General features: G+C 43.9%; 1 protein-coding gene across 1 annotated transcript in view; it reads right to left on the bottom strand.

The window, feature by feature from the left end:
- Window positions 1-22,936, bottom strand: part of LOC145345623 (dynein axonemal heavy chain 8-like) — a 1,557,438-nt gene that overhangs the window by 646,664 nt on the left and 887,838 nt on the right. The window contains exons 43-45 of the mRNA XM_080193457.1: window positions 6,610-6,771; window positions 4,780-5,004; window positions 1,488-1,660 (exon numbers count right to left, since the gene is read on the bottom strand). Coding sequence (XP_080049583.1) covers window positions 1,488-1,660; window positions 4,780-5,004; window positions 6,610-6,771 — 560 coding nt within the window. The remainder of the gene's footprint in view (window positions 1-1,487; window positions 1,661-4,779; window positions 5,005-6,609; window positions 6,772-22,936) is intronic.

Genomic DNA, 22,936 nt, shown 5'->3' with positions numbered 1-22,936 from the left:
TTGAGTATTGTTAGAGCTTCACTCATCCAGGCAAGTTGAGTGTTTTCTATCACACTCCTGACTTGTGGCTTGTTGATGATGGATAGGCTTTGGGAAGTCAGGAAGTGAGTTTCCCCCGCAGAATTTGCAACCTCTGCCTGCTCATGTACCCACAATATAACATACATATATGGCTGGACAAGTTCAGTTTCTGGTCAATGTGACCTACAGAATACTGGTAGTAAGGGATTCAGCGATGGTAAATCCCCTAGTGCAGATTTACGAGAAAGATACCTGAACTCCAAGTGCTAAACTAAAAGGATGGATTACACAAATTAGGGTTGGATTACCTGAAATTTAGACAATCAGAGTTGATTTGAAAGACGTTTTTTAAGATATTAAGGGGATTAATCAAGTGGTAGATACTTAGAAATAATTCCTGTTGTATGTGGAGTTGAGAACCAGGGGAGCATAGTCTAAAAATTAAAGGCAGAACATTTTCAGCAGTAAAATTGGAAAATAGCTCTTTGTACATGCAAAGCATGGCAGAATTTGGAATTTCCTTCTGCAAATGGAAACTGAATATTCTCAATCTGCTAATTATAAATCTGAGATTGATAGATCTTTGTGGAGTTGAGGTGCTAATGGATGCAAGACAAAGCTGAGTTTTTGCAGTCTGCTCGCAGATCAATCACAAACTAATTGAATAGTGGAACAGGCAGGAGATGTTGAATGGTTTACTCCTGTTCAAATGCTCCCATGAACAAAACACAGAGAGGACAAATGGAGACTTAAAAACATCTAAGAAGTTATTGAATTTCTTTATGTTCCACAGATCCACTATTTGGCAAAACATTGGCTGGGTTCCTTGCAATAATTAACAGTATTAGAAATCCTTGCACATGGCAAGAACGAGAACAAATGGAGCCTAAGGAATTGCAGCTGTGCTTAGCTTATTATTATATTCGTTCTTCACATTCTGGTTAGACATTCTACAAAAAAGTGATTCATAAATTTGGAAAATATCCTGTGCCCAAGAAATGAGGATCGGTTCCTTGAGGTATCGAGTATTGTATTTCATCTGTGATAGAGGTGCCAAGGTACATTAGAATATGAAAAAAAAGTCAGACCACTGCACACATTGAAATGGCCCTCAGATAAGTTCGTCCAGAGTTCATGTCTAGGATTGGAGAGCTAAGACAACACAAGCTGGGGGTTAGGACAGTTGGTTGGAATTGGGTCAGGCAGCCGAGAGTGTTGGATTTGGAATCGAGGAGCGACAGGTCACTGAGCTCCAGCATTTAGAGGAAAATCAAATGATAAATAATTTTAAATTGTTAGGTATAACGTAACAGGAATTGTGTCAAAAAAAGACATAAATTTCATTCATGGGACATGGTGTCACTGACTGGCCAGAATTTAATGCCAACCCTGATTGCCCAACGACAGTTGAGAGTCAATCACATTGTCTAATAAAGTGTAATAAACTGTCAAAGGTCTACCCTTACCTGTCTGTTAAAGGGGTGATAACAAGTCGATCAGTGCAGCCCAAAAATTCATTCTGATAGATAAATTCCACATCAGTGATGCCTATTCTTATTTCTTGTGTGTCATCGTTGAAATAAAATCGACTTTGTTTCAACCATTCAAAGTCACTCACAGTTCTGATATGCATTTTTACCTGCGGAAGGAAAGAAGAACAGACAATAGTTACATTTGCATTGTTAGGGTACCAGATCAGAAACTCCATGGTATAGTATGAAGCCAGACTGGACCCCAACATTTTTTTTATTTTGATATTAATGTCCTATTAATTAAGAAGGTAATAGGTGAAGGTGATTTTCATGACTTGAAGTCTGTGTCCAGTGTTCCACATGGATCAGTGCTGGTTCCCTTGTTGTCTATAGTGTCTAATGATTAATGTCATTAATGATCTCCACAAGAATGTGAGAGGTATGATCAGTTACTTCGCAGATGTCATAAAAACTGCTGTTGTGGTAAATAGCTAGGACGAAAAGTCTTAGATTACAGGATGGAATTTAACCCTGCTAGGTATGAGGTGATGCAGTTTGAGAGGACTAACAAGGCAAGAAAATACAATGAATGTTAGGTCGCTAAGAAGTACAGAGGACCAGAGGGACCTTTTGTCCAAACATCCCTGAAGGAAGCTGGACAGGTAGGTGAGATTGTTAAGAAGGCTTACAGACTATTTGCTTTTATAGAAACATCAAAACTAGAAGCAGGAGTAGACTATTTGGCCCTTGGATCCTGATCCGCCATTCATTTCTGTCATTGTGATCATCAAATACCCTGATCCTTTCTTCCCTCCCATCCCTTGGTCTCTTTAGCCCTTAGAGCTATATCTAATTTCTTTTTGAAATCAGACAATGTTTTGGCCTCAACTACATTCTGTGGCAGTGAATTCCACACATTCACCACCTTCTGGGTGACTGTAGGTGGCACAGTGGCAAACACTGCATCCTCACAATGCCAGGGATCAGGTTTAATTCTCGGCTTGGGTCACTGTCTGTGCAGAGTTTGCACATTCTCCTTCTGTCTGTGTGGGTTTCCTCCTTCATCATCTGGTTTCTTAACGCAGTCTGAAAGATGTGTTGGTTAGGCGCATTAACCCGAACAGGCACCAGAGTGTGGCAACTAGGGGAATTTCACAGTAACTTTATTGCAGTGTTAATGTAAGCCTTACTTGTGACTAATAAATCAACTTTTTAAAAAAATAAATTTCTCCTTACTTCAGTTTTAAAAGGTTCAGAGGATTCTTATTCTCAAACTGTGACCCCTAGTTCTGGACTCCGCCAGTATTGGGAACATTCTTTTTGAATCTACCCTGTCTAACCCTGTTAGAAATTTATAAGTTTCTATGAGATCACGTCTCACCAGTGAGCTTGTGCAAGCCAATGGGAGAGAGACTGCAGCCTGAGTGAGATTCAGCCAGAGTGAGGGTAGTGGAATTTGGAGTTCAGTGAGTAACTATTGGTAAGTATTTTGTTGTTTTTCTCTTTAAATTCAATAGTCTAGTCAAAATGGCAATAAGCAACTGACCCAGTTAGCTGACTGCAGTTATCTGTCGATCAGCTGAAGTCTGATTAGGGCCTCAATAGGTGTGAACATTTAGGAATTCTAAACTGGTGTGTGAGTCATCCTAGCTCACCACAGCTGTATATAATGCAGTGGTCTTAGAAAATGCATGGCTAGTGAGTTTCTGCACGCCAATGGGCTAGAGAGAGTGCAGCCTGAATGAGATTTCAGCCAGAGGGAGGGTGTCAGGAATTTGGAGCTGAGTGGGTAACTATTGGGAAGTGGTTCTCTTTTTTTCTCTTAAGGCATAGGTTTAAAAGGGTTGAGATACAAAAGGATGCTGAGGGTCAATTTTTTTTTTCCCACTCAGCAGGTGGTGAGTGTCTGGAACAAGCTGCTCCAATCATTCAGGTGCAAATCCTTAAGGTGACTACTTTTAACATTTATTTTCCCTTTCCTACTATTTTCACTCAGTCCTTATCTGACTCTGGCCCTTGTTTTCTCTGCCTATCACTTTCCTTATTCTCCTTACTATTGTCTCTTCTTGTTCTTAATTCCCCCTGTTCTGAATCCTTCCAAAGATTCTTATCCCCCTGCCATAATAATGAGCTTTATGAACTGAGGCATGGAATATAAGAGTAGGGAGGTTATAATGAGTTGTATAAAACACTATGTGCAATTCTGGTAGCCATACTATAAAAATCATTAGGATACACGCTATAGGAATTATAGAATATAGTTTCTCTAGAAAGGGTGAAGAGGAGATTTACTAGGATATTGTCTGGGCTGGAGTGTTTCAGCTATGAAGAAAAGCTGCTTAGGTTGTTCTCCTTAAAGCAAAGAAGACTGAGTGAGGAGGGGGACCTGCATCAGAGGTACAAAATTATGAGGGCCAAAGATAATGTAAATAGGAAGAACACTTTCCTCTTGATAGAGGGGTCAACATGATGGGCATAGTTTCAAGGTAAGGGGTATGAAATTTAGGAGGGACCTGAGGAAAAGCTTCTTCACCCGTATGACTGGCACAAAACAATGGGCTGAAGGGCCTCTTGTTGTGTTGTAAAACTCTATGGTGGGATCTTCCAGCCATTCTCACCCCAAGACTGGAAAATCCCACCTGAGATCAATAGACTTTTGCCTGGTCTTGTCCGGCCTCAACGATTCTTGTGGCAGGTGGGACTGGAAAATTTCACCCTCTGACTCTATGATGGTGACATTTGTTAGACGTCATTGTTGTTGATTATTTCGAGGACCCACAATTTGTGAAAGCAATGATATTGGATTGTGTACCTGAAGGCATCATGCCAAATATTATGTTAATGTGGGTTCAGTATGCCTGATTTTGGACTTAAAAAACACAGGCCAAATTATTTTGAGAATGTGTTTTCTGTCTTCTACTGTGAAAACTGATGCATAATATTTGTTTAATCTCTGCTGTTCCATGATTCTGTATCATAACTTCAAATAGCTCTGCCTCTAATGGTTCTGTATTTATTTTCACTAATTTATTTGTATTTTCATACACATAGAACCATTTACAATCTGATTTTGTGTCTCTTGTTCATTTGCAAATGATTTTATCTCTTCCCATATCAATTGATTAGTCGTCCTTTGCTGCATATAATGGATATCAAAGGATAACAGAATACCATTCATCCCTCGACAAAATAGCAAATGCAATGGAGGGTCTTGGGCTGATTAAATGTCACAAAGTTCAACAAATCTCAATTAAAGTAACAATAAAAAGACAATCTTTCACTGTACCAAGTCATCAAATATGTCCCTCTGGTGAACATGAATGGTTACAAGCGTTTCAAACTGGATTCTCTGAAACTTAGTCAGGTCGTGTGTTGTTTGAGCGATAAGAGAGTTCAGCAGCTCTAGGAACTTCTGATTAGTTGTTTGCATAATCTTTTTACTGTCTTTTGCCAAATTAAGTGCTTCCTCAGAGTCACGTGTCCACAGTATTTGGATCGCTAGAATTCCAACCTGTAGGGACAAAAGAAGACACTGACTGTGACTTGAACTTATTGCTTGAGGAAGGAAATCAGAGACAGTTATTTTCTGCCCCTGTTTTCAGTGGGGTGGGGTGGAGGAATGATAAAAAGCAGGGAATAGTGTGTAAGTCCCAAAATGTCTTTAAACCTACCTCCGCCAATTACATAATGGGAAATCTGACTTTGAAAGCTGGGATCTGATATCCAGATGCAAATTAGGCCGATGAACGCATAACCGTAGATTTAGGAACACTAACATAACATTAACTTTAGAATGAATGATTTTGGACCATGGAAACGTAAGCCAACCAGGGTTGTTGCCATACAAGACAGCTCTGTATAATTAACAAATGGTTCTCATTTAAAACATGTATTTTGAATTTACAAGATGTGTTTCGGTTTTGATTACATTTTGTGAAACTTCAGTCAATGATAAAATACAGAAAGAGGGAAGGGACAATAGATTCACTTAAAGCAATAAAGTTTTCAGCAGTGGTCAGGAACAAGATGGCTGCAAATGCTAACCTTATGAACAGGATCATACAACTCCAAGAGACAACACAGGTGGCAAGCAGACATGAAGAGTTTCTTACTGTCAGATGAGAGTCACATAGGTTCAATTCAGTGGGAATCATTCTCCCATTTCACTGTCCAGCCTCACATATTGCTGGGCAACAGCAGAGAGATAATATCCGTAATTTAGTAACAAATGAAATCCCATTAAGTCATGATATGTATTATTATTGGCTGGATTTTTTGACAGGATGATTATTGACTGATTTGTATTAATGTTTTCTGGAGAATGCCCACTGGAAAGGTTGGCAAAATGATTTTGGGAATGTGAAATTGCCTTCACAGGGCCATTGTTCTTCCAACTGATATCTGGCTGCTCGCACGCTATACATTGAGTGCAGGGCTCCCTCATATCATTCTCCCATTCGATTGTTTAGTTAAGTAAAGTCAAGTCTTCAGCATCAGTGCACTGCATTTTGAATCTTTGTATTTAGCTTAAGTCTGAGCAAATACATAGCCTAGTGAGGAAACACCCTTTTACAGGATCCCAATTTGCATACACGTAAATATAAATATCAAGCCTGATAGTCTCCCCATTTTAAATTATCCAATTATGATATTGTGCCCTCATACCAACATAAATCTCAACAGGTCCTCCGTGATGTGGACCTGGCAAATAGAGCCTGCCAGAGAGGTTGCATAGTGTGGGGTGTTGAATTTTATTCATTTACAGCAGGATACCCTTTAAAAATTGTTTAAATCATTGAAAAGTCCGGGTTGCTGAGTCCACCCAACCAGCACAATGTTGTGGGACTTGCCCTTTCATTTTCCTTGGCAAAGCATTTAAAAATGTGGTGTGAAAAGCTGACAGTGAAGCCAGTTGGCTACTTTCTGCTTCACCCATTCGAGAAGACACTGGCCCATCCAACTAGCATGACATTTGGAGACACTAATATGAATTAATTTTCAAAAGTGGACTTTGCATCTTTGAGATTTAACCCAAGTTAGCCTCATGGTTTGATGTTAGGAGAGGATGATTGCATGAATCTGGAAAACAAAACCATTGTTAACTTCATTGATTTACCTGGCCAGGAGCCTCGTACAGGAAAGGTATTAGCTGAAAATCCGGTTCACTGAAGCTATAATATGCTAATTTAATCACAGTATGCAATGAAGCTTGCTGCATTCGCAATAAGTCACTTAACCATAGTTCCACAGGACCTTTTGCAATCACTGGGGTATCCAACTTGAATTCAAATAAAAAGACATAACAAAAGGTATTAGCTGGAAATCTGGTTCACTGAACCTGTAATATGCTAATTTAATCACAGTATGCAATGATAATTTGTATTGTAATTTAATAACAAATGAAATCCCATTAAGTCATGATATGTATCGTTATTGGCTGGATCATTGCCGGGTTATTGTGTTTCCAATAACAATACATATCATGACTTAATAGAATTTCATTTGTTTTTAATTATTTGTTCGGCTGGAGCAGGATAGAGAGGGAGAGATTCTTAGCAGGAGTGCTGAGAGTACCCAGAGTACTGGGGTTTATTTATTTATTTATTCCTTTTTTTTCCGCCGGTTTTCCTTTTAAACTAAGGGAAGCGGAAGTCAGCCACAGGGGATTCTGGAAGGTTGAGTTTTTTTTCTTGAGGCTGTGCAGGCGCTTAACGTCAGCCAGTGGTGAGCAGGAGGTTTAGAGAGCAGGCCACTCTATACAGTGGGCAGTGTTGAGAGCGGGCGCGGAGTGAGCTGGGAGCAGAGTGAGAGCTAAAGGGCTTTGGCCCATCGGGCTTAGGCGAAAAGGGTGAGACAGAGTAAGTTTAACTCTTAATTACTTTTTCCTGTGTTCCTTTAAAAAGGGAAATTGAGTGTGAGGTGTGCTGGGTGTGTCAAGCTGCAATTCCTAAGGGACTGCGTTAGAGAACTGGAACTGCAGCTTGAGGATCTTCATTTGGTTAGGGAAAATGAGGGGCTGATAGACAGGAGTTACCGGCAAGTGGTCACACTGGGGCCACGGGAGGCAGACAAGTGGGCAATGGTCAGGAAGGGTGATAGAAAGCACCCTGGTGGATGTGCCCCTTCACAATAAGTACGCCTGTCTGAGTACTGTTGGGGGGGACAGCCCACCTGGGGGAACCAGGCTCTAGAGCAGAGTCCAGCCCTGTAACTCAGAGGGCTCAGGAAAGGAGGAGGTAGGCAGTATTAATTGGGAACTCTGCAATGAGGGGATTGGACAGGCGATTTTGCGGAGACAGATGGGAGTCTTGAATGGTGGTTTCCCTCCCTGGTGCTGGGATCTGGGATGTCTCTGGTCGTGTCCCAGAAATCCTGAGGTGGGAGGGAGAGGAGCCAGAGGTAGTGGTACATATTGGTACTGCTGACACAGGTAGGAAGAGGGAAGGGGTCATGAAAAGAAAATATAGGGAGTTAGGTAGACAGTTGAGAAGGAGGAATGCAATGGTAGTAATCTCAGGATTGCTGCCTGTGCCATGGGAAAGTGAGAGCAGGAATGGAATGAGGTGGAGGACGAATGTGTGGCTGCGGGACTGAAGCAGGGGGCAGGGATTCAGGTTCCTGGATCATTGGGGCTCATTTGGGGCAGGTGTGAACTGTACAAAAAAGACGGGTGGCACTTGAATAGCAAGGGGACCAATATCCTGGCGGGAAGGTTAGCTAAGGCTACTGGGGAGATTTTAAACTGGAAAGGTTGGGAGGGGATTGAGATGAGGTGACTGAGAGCGAGGAGGTTAGCTCGCAAATAGAGAAGGATTGTAGACAGTGTAAGAGGAAGGATAGACGGGTGATGGAAAAGGGGAACACTCAGACCGAAGGTTTGAGATGTGTCTATTTTAACGCCAGGAGTGTAGTGAATAAAGTGGATGAGCTTAAAGCGTGGATTGCTGCTTGGAAATGTGATGTGGTGGCCATTACAGAGACTTGGATGTCTCAGGGACAGGACTGGGTACTTCAGGTGCCGGGATTCAGATGTTTCAGAAAGGACAGGGAGGGAGGCAAAAGGGAAGTTGAGTGGCACTGTTGATCAGGGATAGTGTCACAGCTATAGAGAAGGTGGATGCCATGGAGGGACTGTCTACGGAGTCTCTGTGGGTGGAAGTTCGGAACAGGAAAGGGTCGATAACTTTGCTGGGTGTTTTCTGTAGGCCGCCCAGTAGTAACAGTGATGTTGAGGTGCAGATCGGGAAACAGATTCTAGAGAGATGTAGTAATAACAGAATTGTCGTGATGGGAGACTTTAATTTCCAAAACATCGATTGGAATATCCCTAGGGTAAGGGGTTTGGATGAGGAGGAGTTTGTTAGATGTGTTCAGGAGGGTTTCCTGACAAAGTATGTAGATAAGCCTACAAAAGGAGGGGCTGTACTTGACCTGGTACTGGCGAATGAACCTGGACAGGTGTCGGATCTCTCAGTGGGAGAGCACCTTGGGGATGAAGATCATAACTCTATCTCCTTCACGATAGCATTGGAAATAGATAAGATCAGGCAAGCTAGGAAAGTGTTTATCTGGAGTAAGGGGAAATATGAAGCCATCAGGAAGGAAATTGACATCTAAATTGGAAGGAGGTGTTCTCGGGAAAAAGTACCTAAGTAAAATGGCAGATTTTCAAGGAATGTTTGTCTAGAGTTTTACACGGCAATGTTCCGATGAGACAGGGAGGTTTTGGTAGGTCACGGGAACCATGGTGCACGAAAGTTGTAATGAACCTAGTCAAAAAGAAAAGAAAAGCGTACAAAAGGTTTAGAGAGCTAGGAGATGTTAGGGATCTAGAGGAGTATATGGCTTATAAGAAGGAACTTAAGAAGAAAATTAGGACAGCCAGAAGGGGTCATGAGAAGGCTTTGGCGGGTAAGATTAAGGAAAACCCTAAGGTGTTCTACAAATGTGTGAAGAGGAAAGGGATGAGATGTGAAGGAGTAGGACCTATAAAATGTGAAGGTGGGAAAGTTTGTAAAGAACTGGTAGAAATAGCAGAGGTGCTTAATGAATACTTTACCTCAGTATTCACAGTTGAAAAAGATCTGGGTGGTTGTACTACAGGCTTGCGGCGGACTGAAAAGATTGAGTATGTGGACATTAAGAAAGAGGATGTGTTGGAAGTTTTGGAGAGCATCAAGACTGGATGGGATGTACCCCAGGTTACTGTGGGAGGCCAGGGAAGAGATTGCAGAACCTCTGGCAATGATCTTTGCATTGTCAATGGGGATGGGAGAGGTTCCGGAGGATTGTGAATGTGGTTTCTATATTCAAAAAAGGGAATAGGGATAGCCCAGGAAATTACTGACCGGTGAGTCTAACCTCAGTGTTGGTAAGTTGATGGACAGGATTTATGAACATTTAGTGAAGTTTAGTATGCTCAATAGTAGTCAGCACAGCCTTGTCAAGGGCAGATCGTGCCTTATGAGCCTGGCTGAGTTTTTTGAAAATGTGACTAAACACATTGATGAAGGAAGAGCAGTAGATGTGATTTATATGGACTTCAGCAAGGCGTTCGATAAGGTCCCCCATGCAAGACTTCTTGAGAAAGTGAGGGCATGGGATCCAAGGGGCTGTTGCCTTGTGGATCCAGAACTGGCTTGACTGCAGAAGACAGAATGGTTGTCGATGGGCCTTTTTCTGCATGGATGTTGGTCACCAGTGGAGTGCCCCAGGGATCTGTTCTGGGACCCTTGCTCTTTGTCATTTTCATAAATGATCTGGATGAGGAAGTGGAGGGATAGCTTGGTAAGTTTGCTGATGACACAAAGGTTAGTGGTGTTGTAGATAGTTTGGAGGGATGTCAGAAGTTGCAGCGTGACATAGATAGGAAGCAAGGCTGGGTGGAGAAGTGGCAGACGGACTTCAAATGTGTAGTGGTCCATTTTGGCAAGTCAAATGGGATGAAAGAGTATAATATCAAGGGTAAGACCCTTAGCAGTGTAGAGGATCAGAAGGACCTTGGGGTCCGGATCCATAGGACTCTTAAATCAACCTCACAGGTATAGGATATGTACACGTATGGTGTACTGGCCTTCATCAATCGACGGATTGTATTTAGGAGTCGGGAGATAATGTTGCAGCTTTATAAGATCCTAGTCAGACCTCTCTTTGAATACTGTGCTCAGTTCTGGTCGCCTCATTACAGGGAGGATGTGGAATCTATTGAAAGGGTGCAGAGGAGATTTACAAGGATGTTGCCTGGATTGGGTGGCATGCCTTATGAGGATAGGTTGAGGGAGCTCAGTCTTTTCTCCTTAGAGAGATGAAGGATGAGAGGTGACCTGATAAAAGTGTATAAGATGTTGAGGTATAGATAGGGTGGGTTCTCGAAGGCTATTTCCCAGGGCTGAAATGGCTGCTATGAGAGGACACAGGTTTAAGGTGCTGGGGAGTAGGTACAGAAGAGATGTCAGAGGTAAGTTTTTCACTCAGAGGGTGAGTGGAATCGGCCGCCGTCGTTGGTGGTAGAGGCAAATTCGATGGGGTCTTTCAAGAGACTTCTAGATGAGTACATGGGACTTAATAGAATTGAGGGTTATTGGTAAGCCTATGGATATCATTGGTGCAACTTATGGACCGAAGGGCCTGTTTGTGCTGTAGTTTTTCTGTGTTCTAAAAACATAGTCAGCATGGTTTCGTGGCGGGTAGGTCGTGCCTTACTAACCTTATTGAGTTTTTTGAGAAAGTGACCAAAGAGGTGGATGGGGGTAAGGCAGTGGACGTGGTGTATATGGATTTTAGTAAGGCGTTCGATAAGGTTCACCATGGTAGGCTTCTGCACAAAATGCAGATGTATGGGATTGGGGGTGATCTAAGGAACTGGATTAGGAATTGGCTAGCGGATAGGAGACAGAGGGTAGTGGTTGACGGTAAATATTCATCATGGAGTTCGGTTACAAGTGGTGTGCCTCAGGGATCTGTGTTGGGGCCACTGCTGTTTGTGATTTTTATTAATGATCTGGATGAGGGTATAGTTGGGTGGATCAGTAAATTTGCTGATGACACCAAAGTCGGAGGTGTAGTAGATAGTGAGGAGGGGTGTCATAGTTTGCAGGAAGACTTAGACAGGTTGCAGAGCTGGGCCGAGAGGTGGCGGATGGAGTTTAATGCAGAGAAATGTGAGGTAATTCACTTTGGTAGGAATAACAGATGTGTTGAGTATAGGGCTAACGGGAAGACTTTGAATAGTGTGGAGGAGCAGAGGGATCTAGGTGTATGTGTACATAGATCCCTGAAAGTTGGGAATCAAGTAGATAAGGTTGTTAAGAAGGCATACAGTGTCTTGGCGTTTATTGGTAGGGGGATTGAATTTAGGAGTCGTAGCGTTACGTTGCAACTGTACACAACTCTGGTGCGGCCGCACTTGGAGTATTGTGTGCAGTTCTGGTCCCCACATTACAGGAAGGATGTGGAGGCTTTGGAGAGGGTGCAGAGGAGGTTTACCAGGATGTTGCCTGGTATGGAGGGGAGATCCTATGAGGAGAGGCTGAGGGATTTGGGGTTGTTTTCGCTGGAAAGAAGGCGGCTAAGAGGGGATCTTATTGAAACATATAAGATGATTAGAGGTTTAGATAGGGTGGATAGTGATAGCCTTTTTCCTCTGATGGAAAAATCTAGCACGAGGGAGCATGGCTTTAAACTAAGGGGGGGTAGTTATAGGACAGATGTCAGGGGTAGGTTCTTTACCCAGAGGGTGGTGAGGGATTGGAATGCCCTGCCTGCTGCAGTTGTAAATGCGCCTAGTTTGGGGGCGTTTAAGAGGTCTGTGGACAGGTTTATGGACGAAAAGGGATTGGTTTAGGTTAGTGGGTCATTGTTGTTGTTTTTTTTTAACTGGTCGGCGCAACATCGTGGGCCGAAGGGCCTGTTCTGCGCTGTAATGTTCTATGTTCTATGTTCTATCCATCATAAGCAAAGTTAATAAGTATCCTGTATCAAGAAAGATATTTAAACATGTTCAAAGACATTTGTAAGAGAAGAATACGTTATTAATCAGTAGATTTAAAATAAATACTATAGTCATATGAATCAATCTAAACAAAATATAATTGGCTTTATTTCAAAAGAATAGAAGGAGGCTGTTCAGTCTATTGAGTGACATGATAGATGTTGAGGTCGGGGAAGGGTGTGTGAATGCTCTAGAGAATGTCAATATAGGGAGTGTTGGGTATCCTGAATTCTTTAAAGTCGTCAAGTCCCCGGGTTGGATGGGATTTATCCCAGGTTACTGTAGGAGGCAAGGGAAGAAATAGCTGGAGACTTACAGCTATCTTCACCTCCTCTAAGGAAATTTGGTGTGTCTGCTACAACTGTCTCCAACTTCTACAGATATACCTTAGAAAGCATTCTTTCTGGTTGTATCACAGCTTGATATGGCTCTTGCTTTGTCCAAAGCCACAAGGAACTACAAAAGAGTCATGAATGAAGCCCAATCCATCACTCAAACCATCCATTGACACTCTACACTTCCAACTGCCTTGGAGAAGCAGCCAGGATAATCAAGAACCCTATGCAGCCTGGAGATAAGCTCTTCCACCTTCTTCCGTTGGGAAAAAGATATAAAATTTTGAGATCACATACTAACGGACTCAAAAACAACTTCTTCCCTGCTGCCATTAGACTTTTGAATGAACCTACCTCACATTAAGTTGATCTTTCTCTGCACCCTAGCCATGACTGTAGCACTACATCCTCCACTCTTCCCTTTCCTTCTCTATGTAAGGCATACTTTGTCTGTATAGTGCGCTAGAAACAATAGTTTTCACTGTATTTTTTACTTTTTACATGTGACAATAATAAATCAAATCAAAAAACCTAGAAACATGAAGTTCTTGACCATTTTCACATCATTCCTGGTTGACCTAAACAGGGCATGTCCTCCACGATGCTTATTGAAGTTGATAGCTATCTTCTTCAATTTTGTTGACATTGATTATTGCCAACATTCCAGTTCACCAGATTCTCTCTTTCCTGTACTTTATCTCATCATTGTTTGAGATCAACCCACTATGGTGGTGTCATCTGCAAACTTGAAAATGGAGTTGGAGGGGAATTTGGCCACAATGCTTACCCTGAATACTGGCAACTGTTACATTGTCTTGCCGGCCTGGATCCTGCAGGGCTTGTTGTCTGTATGGACCAAACTTGGCTTTGTTTTGGACTGGCACTGTGAGAATAACTGGATTTACATATTTCTGGATCCATCCTAATTGCCTGCCCCCAACTGGCGGTCCCCGAACTCAGTTGCAATGGTGTGTGTGTCCACTTCCACCAGGAACTCTTGTAACTCCTATGCTCCACTTGGCGCCTTTTCCAACAACAAAGCCAGTTGTAGTAAAGAACAAAGAACAATACAGCACAGGAACCAGGCCCTTCGGCCCTCCAAGCCTGCGCCACTCATGCTTCCAACTAGACTATTTTTTTGTATCCCTCCATTCCCAGTCTGTTCATGTGGCTATCCAGATAAGCCTTAATCCCAGTGTGTTCGCCTCTATCACCTTGCTTAGCATTGCATTCCAGGCCCCCACCACTCTCTGTGTAAAATACATCCCTCTGATATCTGTGTTAAACCTTGTCCCCCTCACCATGAACTTGTGACCCCTTGTGTTCGTCACCTCCCTGGGAAAAAGTTTCAAACTGTTCACCCTATCTATGCCCTTCATAATTTTATACGTCTCTATTAGGTTGCCTCTCATCCTTCGTCTTTCCAGGGAGAACAACCCCAGTTTACCCAATGTCGCCTCAGAGCTAAGACTCTCCATACCAGGCAACATCCTGGTAACCTTTTCAGTACTCTCTCCAAAGCCTCCACGTCCTTCTGGTAGTGTGGCGACCAGATCTGGATGCAATATTCCAAATGTGGCCTAACCAATGTTCCATATAGCTGTAACATCATACACCAACTTTTGTACTTGATGCCCTGTCCTATAAAGGCAAGCATGCCATATGCCTTCTTCACCACCTTCTCCACCTGCGTTGCCACCTTTCAGGATCTGTGGACATGCACACCCAGGGCCCTCTGTGTGTCTATACTCCTGATGGTTCTGCCATTTATTGTATAGCTCCCCCCTACATTAGTTCTACCAAAATGCATCACTTCGCATTTATCTGGGTTAAATTCCATCTGCCATTTCTCTGCCCAATTTTCCAGCCGATCTATATCCTGCTGTATTCTCTGACAATGTTCATCGTTATCTGCAAGTCCAGCCATCTTTGTGTCGTCCGCAAACTTACTGATCCCACCAGGTTCACCTTCTTCCAGATAATTTAGATATATCACAAATAGCAGAGGTCCCAGTACAGAGCCTTGCGGAACATCACTGGTCACAGACCTCCAGCCGGAAAAAGACCCTTCCATGCTACCCTCTGTCTTCTATGGCCAAGCCAGTTCTCCACGCATCTAGCTAGCTCTCCTTTTATCCCATGAGATTTAACCTTTTGCACCAAACTGCCATGAGGGACCTTGTCAGACGCTTTACTAAAATCCATATGGATGACATCCACAGCCCTTCCCTCGTCAATCGTTTTTTTACCTCCTCAAAAAACTCAACCAAATTTGTGAGTCATGACCTCCCTCTTACAAAACCATGCTGTCTATCGCTAATGAGATTATACCGTTCTAAATGTGCATACATCCTATGTTTAAGAATCCTCTCCAACAATTTCCCTACCACGGACATCAAACTCACCGGCATATAATTACCCGGGTTATCCTTGCTACCCTTCTTAAACAATGGGACCACATTTGCTATCCTCCAATCCTCTGGGATCTCACCTGTGTCCAGTGAAGAGACAAAGATTTCTGTTAGAGGCCCAGCAATTTCACCTCTTGTCTCCCTGAGCAGTGCTTATTTACAGTCCAGTTGGGCCTCCCTCAGCAGGCATTTTTGGGTAGTCACATTATTGATGTCACATACCAATCGGGTCTTAGCATCTTTTAAATGTCAACCCAAATTGGTAGTCTTCTATCAGATGTTCCTATCATGTTAAGAAACTTGTGACAGACTCCCCCATCTCTCGGATTGCTGAGTAAAACTGGTACCTTCTCAGGATCAGAGTGATTTAGGTTCATAATATTCTTTCACTAGGTCTGCCAATTCTGCATGGTTTTGATATAAACCATATCGATATAAACCGTAGTTTTAAACTACGCATAACGGCAAATGCCGACAGTGTGCATGTGGTCAGAAGAATGATCCGTTGCTTTTCATCTTACAGTATGTTATTGGCCCAAAGATAAATAATATATTCATTTTACATATTGGGCACAGTCCCATATAGCAAGGTGATAAGAGTCCAGTTTCCCAAACAGAGGTATGATGCCTGACAATGATTTATCCCAGTGCAGCACGGCTCTTAGCAAGCAAGTTCCTTCAGGTCATTCTTTTTTTACCTCATCACTACTAAAATAAATCAGCAGAGGCCTATAGAATCCCTACAATGCAGAAGGAGGCCAATCAGCCCATCAAGTCTACACCAACCACAATCCCACCCACGCCCTATTCCGTAACCACATGAATTTGACTTGCCAATCCTCTAACATTAAGGGGCAATTTCGCATAGCCAATCCACTTAATCCGCACATCTTTGGATTGTGGGAGGAAACCAGAGTACCCAGGAGAAACCCATGCAGATTTGGGGGGATTTTCAAACAACACAGTCTCCTGAGGCCAGAATTGAACTCAGATCCCTGGCGCTGTGAGGCAGGATTGCTAATCACTGTGCCACCCAGACGTCTCCCACAACATCCAATGATGCACTTCATCAGGTCCTGAGGATTTATCTACCTTGATTCACTTTAAGGCTCCCAGCGCCTCCTTCTCTATTATATGTTTTATGATATCCTAATGTACAAAGAGCTTTCATTTATCCTCAATGGAGTGCATTTCACAATGTACAATGTGTGGAATTCAAGAAAAGTAGAAAGAAACTTAAGCAAGGAATCAGGAGGGCTAAGAGGGTTCATGAGAAGTCATTGGGCAGCAGGATTAAGGAAAATTCCAATGTTTTTTATACATAAATAAAGAGAAAGAGGGTAGCCAGGGAGTGGCCCACTCAAGGACAAGGGAGGGAATCTATGTGTGGAGCCAGAGGAAGTGGGCGAGGTATTAAATGAATACTTTGCATCAGTACTCATCAAAGAGGAGGACTGGGTGAATGTTGAATCTGGAAAAGGATGTGTAGATATTTTGAGGTCAAAAAGGAGGTACTGGGGGTCTTGAAGAACATAAGGCAGACAAGTCGCCAGGCCTGATGGGATGAACTGCAGAATGCTGGGAGAGGCAAGAGAGGAAATTGCTGGGGCCTTGAGAGAAATCTTTGTATCCTCAGTGGCTACAGGGGAGGCCCTGGAGGATTGGAGAATAGCCAATGCTCTTCCTTTGCTTAAGAAGAGTAACAAGAATAATCCAAGTAATTACAGGCCAACAAGTCTTATATCAGTGATCGGGAAATTATTGGAGAGGATATTTGAGACAGGACTTACTCCCACTTGGAAATAAATGGATGTGTTAGTGAGAGACAACATGGTTTTGTGAAGGGGAGGTCATGGCTCACTTACTTGATCAAGTTGTTTGAGGGAAAAAATGAAGATGATTGATGAGGGTAGGGCAGCAGATGTTGTCTACATGGACTTCAGTAAAGCCTTTGACAAGGTCCTTCGCGGTAGACTGCTACAGAAGGCGAACTCGCATGGGGTCAGAGGTGAGCTGGCAAGATGGAATTGGAACTGGCTCTGTCATTAGAAGCTACAACACCTTCTCTAGAGTCTTCAATATATCATTGATGAAGACGAACAACTCGCCAGGGCCATCCCCACACCCCCACTTCTTGCCTTCAAACAACTGCACAACCTCAAACAGACCATTGTTAGCAGCAAACTTCCCAGACTTCAGGAGAACAGTGAACATAACACCACACAACCCTGCCACAGCAACCTCTGCAAGACATGCCAGATTATCAACATGGATGACATCATCTCACTTGAACACCATCCACCAGGTACAGGCACGTACTCTTGTAACTTGGCCAACGTTGTCTACCTAATACACTGCAGGAAAGGATGTCCCGAAGTATGGTACGTTGGAGAGACCATGCAGACGCTACGACAACGGATGAATGAACTTCGCTCGATAATCACCAAGCAAGACTGTTCCCTTCCTGTTGGCGAACACTTCAGCAGTCACAGGCATTCAGCCTCTGATCTTTGTGTAAGCGTTCTCCAAGGCGGCCTTCATGACACACGACAGCGCAGAGTCCCTGAGCAGAGACTGATAGCCAAGTTCCACACACAAGGACGGCCTCAACCAGGATCTTGGGTTCATGTCACACTATCTGTAACCCCCATGACTTGCCAGAACTCTCACTTACGGTCCTGTCTGGAGACAATACACATCTCTTTAACCTATGCTAATGCTATCTCCACTCACATTGTCTGCATCTTAAAGACTTGAATAGCAGGTTAGCTGGAAAGACTCGCATTCTAATCAGTATTCTGTAAACTGTGTGTGACTTTATATGCCCTTTGCTGATCAGAAATTTTCACACACCTGATGAAGGAACAGCGTTTCTGAAAGCTTGTGGGTTTAATATCAAATAAACTGGTTGGACTATAACCTGGTGTTGTGAGACTTCTTACTCGGTCATAGAAGACAGAGGGTAGCAGTGGCATGGCGCGTTTCTGAATGGAGAGCTGTGACAAGTGACATTCCTCAGGGATCAGTGCTGGGACCTTTGCTGTTTGTAGTATATATAAGTGATTTGGAGGAAAATGTGACTTGTTTGATTTGTACTTGTACGGACAACACAAAGGTTGATGGATTTGTGGATAGTGATGAGGATTGTCAGAGGATACAGCAGGATACAGATCAGTTGGAGACTTGGGCAGAGAGATGGCAGATGGAGTGTAATCTGGACATATATGAAGTAATGCATTTTGGAAGGTTTAATACAGATAGGAAATACACAGTAAATGGCAGGATACTTAACAGTATTGACAGGAAGAGAAATCTGGGTGTACAGGTACACAGGTCACTGAATGTGGCAATGCAGGTGGAGAAGGTGCCGCAGGGATCGGTGCTGGGGCCTCAACTGTTTACCATATTCGTAGACGATCTGGAGGAGGGGGCTGAGTGTAGGGTAACAAAACTTGCTGATGACACAAAGATGAGTGGGAAAGCGAATTGCGTGGAAGACGCGGTAAATCTGCAGAGAGATTTGGATAGGCTGAGTGAGTGGGAGAGGACCTAGCAGATGGAGTATAATGTTGGCAAATATGAGGTTATCCACTTTGGCAGAAATAATAGTAGGATGGAATATTATTTAAATGGTGAAAAGCTGCAGCATGCTACAGTGCAGAGGGACCTGGGCGTCCTTGTGCACGAGTTGCAAAAACCCAGCCTACAGGTGCAGCAGGTGATCAAGAAGGTGAATGGGATGTTGGCCTCTATAGCGAGGGGGATAGAATATAAAAGCAGGGAGGTCTTGCTGCAACTGTCCAGGGCACTGGTGAGGCCGCAGCTGGAGTACTGTGTGCAGTTTTGGTCGCCGCACTTGCACAAGGATATATTGGCCTTAGAGGGAGTGCAGAGGAGGTTCACTAGGCTGATACCGGAGATGAGGGGGTTGCCCTATGAAGAGAGACTAAATAGACTGGGTCTGTACTCGTTAGAGTTTAGAAGGATGAGGGGGATCTTCTAGAGACGTATAAGATAATGAAGGGGCTGGATGGGGTAGAGGTAGAGAGATTCTTTCCACTTAGAAAGGAAACCAAAACTAGAGGGCACAACCTCAAAATAAGGGTGGGGGCAGTTTAGAACAGAGTTGAGAAGGAACTTCTTCTCTCAGAGGGTGGTGAATCTCTGGAATTCTCTGCCCATTAAAGTGGTGGAGGCTACCTCATTGAATATGTTTAAGTCACAGGTAGATAGATATCTGATCGATAAGGGAATTAAGGGTTATGGGGAGCTGGTGGGTAAGTGGAACTGATCCACTTCAGATCAGCCATGATCTTATTGAATGCGGGGCAGGCTCAAAGGGCTAGATGGCCTACTCCTGCTCCTATTTCTTATGTTCTTATGTGGATGTTTTGGAGAGGGTAGAGAAAAAAAATTACCAGGCAAAAAATTGCCTGGCATGGAGGGCATTAGCTATGAGGAGAAGTTGGAAAAACTTGGTTTGTTCTCACTGGAGCGACAAAGGTTGAGGGGTGACCTCATAGAAGTCCATGAGGGGCATGGACAGAGTAGATACTCAGAAGCTTTTTTCCAGGGTAGAAAAGTAATTTACGAGGAGGCACAGGTTTAAGGTGTGAGGGGCAAGGTTTAAAGGAGATGTGCAAGGCATTTTTTTTACACAGAGGGTGATGGGTGCCTGGAACCCCCTGCCAGGGGAGATAGTGGAAGCAGATACAATAGACAGTTTTAAGGGGCATCTGGAGAAATACATGAATGGAATGGGAATAGAGGGATATGGTCCCCAGAAGGGTCGGGGATTTTAGTTCAGAAGGGTAGTATGGTCAGTGCAGACTTGGAGGGCCAAAGGGCCTCTTCCCATGCTGTAATTTTCTTTGCTGTTTCTTCTTTATTCTATGTGTCAATCTAGTAAACCACTTCTGAACCACCTCCAATGCATTTACATTCTTGTTTAAGTGAAGAGAATAAAACTGCACACAATATTTGAGATGTGGTCTCACCAATACTAATCATGTTATTCAGTTGCTCTTGCAATATAGGATAGCATTCTGCAAGTCTTCTGAATTACTTTTGTTCTTGCAGAATAACATTTTATCATTAATAATCAAAAACACCTTGATCCTTCTGTACCTTGAAATTCTACAGCCATTCTCCATTTGAGTAATACTCTACTTTTTTATTCTTCCTACCAAAGTAAGCAACTTCACATTTTCCCACATTTTCTCCATCTGCCCAACTTGTCCACTCAGTCAGCCTATCTATAACTGTCTGCAGCCTTGTCATGTTCTTGTCACAACATACTTTTCTTATTTATCTTACTGTTATTTGCAAATTTAGCTACCATGATCTTTTCATCTATCATTGGTATAGATTGTAAAAAGTTCAGGTCCTAGCATAGATCTCAGCAAGACTCTATCTATTACATCTTGCCAATTAGAAAAATACCCATTTACATATACTCTCTATTTTGTGTCAGCCAGCCAATCTTCTATAAGTGTGAAAATGTTATCCCTTACACCATGAGCAATTGCTTTGTGCAATAACCTTTGATTTGGCCCCTTGTCAGATGCCTTCTGTAAATCCAAATACAGTACATCGAGAAAGGGTAGCAGGACTAGAGAGCACAGCCTCAAGATAAGGGGGGGAGCAGTTTAGATCAGAGTTGAGGAGGAATTTCTTCACTCAAAGGGTGGTGAATCTCTGGAATTCTCTGCCCATTGAAGTGGTGAAGGCTACCTTGCTAAATATATTTAAGTCACGGGTAGATAGGTTTCTGATAGACAAGGGAATTAAGGGTTATGGGGAGAAAGCGGGAAAGTGGAACTGATCCACTTCAGATCAGCCATGATCTTATTAAATGGCAGGGCAGGCTTGAAGGGCTAGATGGCCTACTCCTGCTCCTATTTCTTATGCTTTTATGAGAAGCTCTTCTTTACCCACACCACAGGCCCAATTTTACCATTTGGAGTCTAAAGGCCAGATGTTGGCATAACTCAGATCCGAGTCCTGAATCCTCTTTGCAGCATGCCCATACGGTTTCACCCAGCTCCAGTCCGATCCACACAGCGGGCTGGGCTCAGCGCTGCCAGAATGATCGGAGTTCTGAACTGTACATGTGCAGTTTGAAAAAAATTTGAAAAAGCATGCCCGGGTCGGAAAAGAAAAGAAGCAGAAAGCAGAGAGAGTGGCTCTCTGACATAGATCATCCTCTGGGGGAGTGGGGGTAGAGGGTTGGGGGGGGGGGGGGGGGGGAGAAGGAGGAGGTGGGTCAGGTGTATCTCTGGGAGAGAGGGGGTGAGAAGGCTGATCATTGCCTGGTGGTGGGGGGAGGCCCGATCGCTCACTGACTGGGGTGTGGGGGAGGGGGGGTGTGATGGCTCTCTTGGCGGGGTGGAGGGGAGGCCTGATCGCTCACTGACTGGGGTGTGGGGGGGTGTGATGGATCTCTTGGTGGGGGGGTGCAGGGGTGTTCACTGCCACTCTGTGGGCAACCCCTCCTTCCCACCGGAGGAACGAATCCCTCCTCGCAGAATGGATGTGCAGCCAATCGCCCGCAGAGTGGCAGCACACCATCCCCCCTCCCCCACCCCCCCAACCATCAATGAGCGACCGGGCCTCTCCCCCAACACCAGACAATGATCAGCCCTCTCACCCCACCCTCCCACCAGAGATATACATCTGACACGCCGCCCCCTCCTCCTACACCCACACCCCTGAGGATGCTCTGATCTGCCTCCACCTCCCCCGCCCGCCCCCCCCAGAGGATGTTCTGACCCCCCCCCCCCCAACCGTGATCTGCTCAGATTTGGGTGCACATTGCGTTCAAGGCCTGATGCTGAATTATTTACTGCAATTTCACACCCGAAAACCAGTTGCATTTTCACAGAACACAGAACACTAAAGCACAAACAGGCCCTTCGGCCCACAAGTTGTGCCGAATCATTTACATATATTACAAACAACAAAGGTCCCATCACTGATCCCTGAAGAATGCCACTTGTCACAGCCCTCCATTCAGAAACACACCCTTCCATGCTACCCTCTGTATTCTTTCACTGAGTGAGTTTTGTATCCACCTTGCCAGTTCGTCTCTGATCCCATGTGACTTCACCTTAGAACATAGAACATAGAACATAGAACATTACAGCGCAGAACAGGCCCTTCGGCCCACGATGTTGCGCCGACCAGTTACAAAAACAATGACCCACTAGCCTATACCAATCCCTTTTCGTCCATAAACCTATCCAGAGATCTCTTAAACGCCCCCAAACTAGACGCATCTACAACTGCAGCAGGCAGGGCATTCCAATCCCTCACCACCCGCTGGGTAAAGAACCTACCCCTGACATCCGTCCTGTAGCTACCCCCCCTTAATTTAAAGTCATGCCCCCTCGTGCTAGCTTTCTCCATCCGAGGAAAAAGGCTATCACTATCCACCCTATCTAAACCTCTAATCATCTTATATGTTTCAATAAGATCCCCTCTTAGCCGCCTTCTTCCCAACGAAAACAACCCTAGATCCCTCAGTCTCTCCTCATAGGACCTCCCCACCATACCAGGCAACATCCTAGTAAACCTCCTCTGCACCCTCTCCAACGCCTCCACATCCTTCTTGTAATGCGGGGACCAGAACTGCACACAGTACTCCAAGTGCGGCCGCACTAGAGTAGTGTACAGTTGCACCAGTTTGCCATGAGGGACCTTGTCAAA

Source organism: Carcharhinus amblyrhynchos, chromosome 7, assembly GCF_965287045.1.
Source record: "Carcharhinus amblyrhynchos chromosome 7, sCarAmb.v2.hapA, whole genome shotgun sequence".
In the NCBI taxonomy this organism is placed as follows: domain Eukaryota; kingdom Metazoa; phylum Chordata; class Chondrichthyes; order Carcharhiniformes; family Carcharhinidae; genus Carcharhinus; species Carcharhinus amblyrhynchos.
The sequence above is the reverse complement of the archived record's forward strand: the minus strand, read 5'-3'. Positions and strand labels throughout refer to the sequence as shown.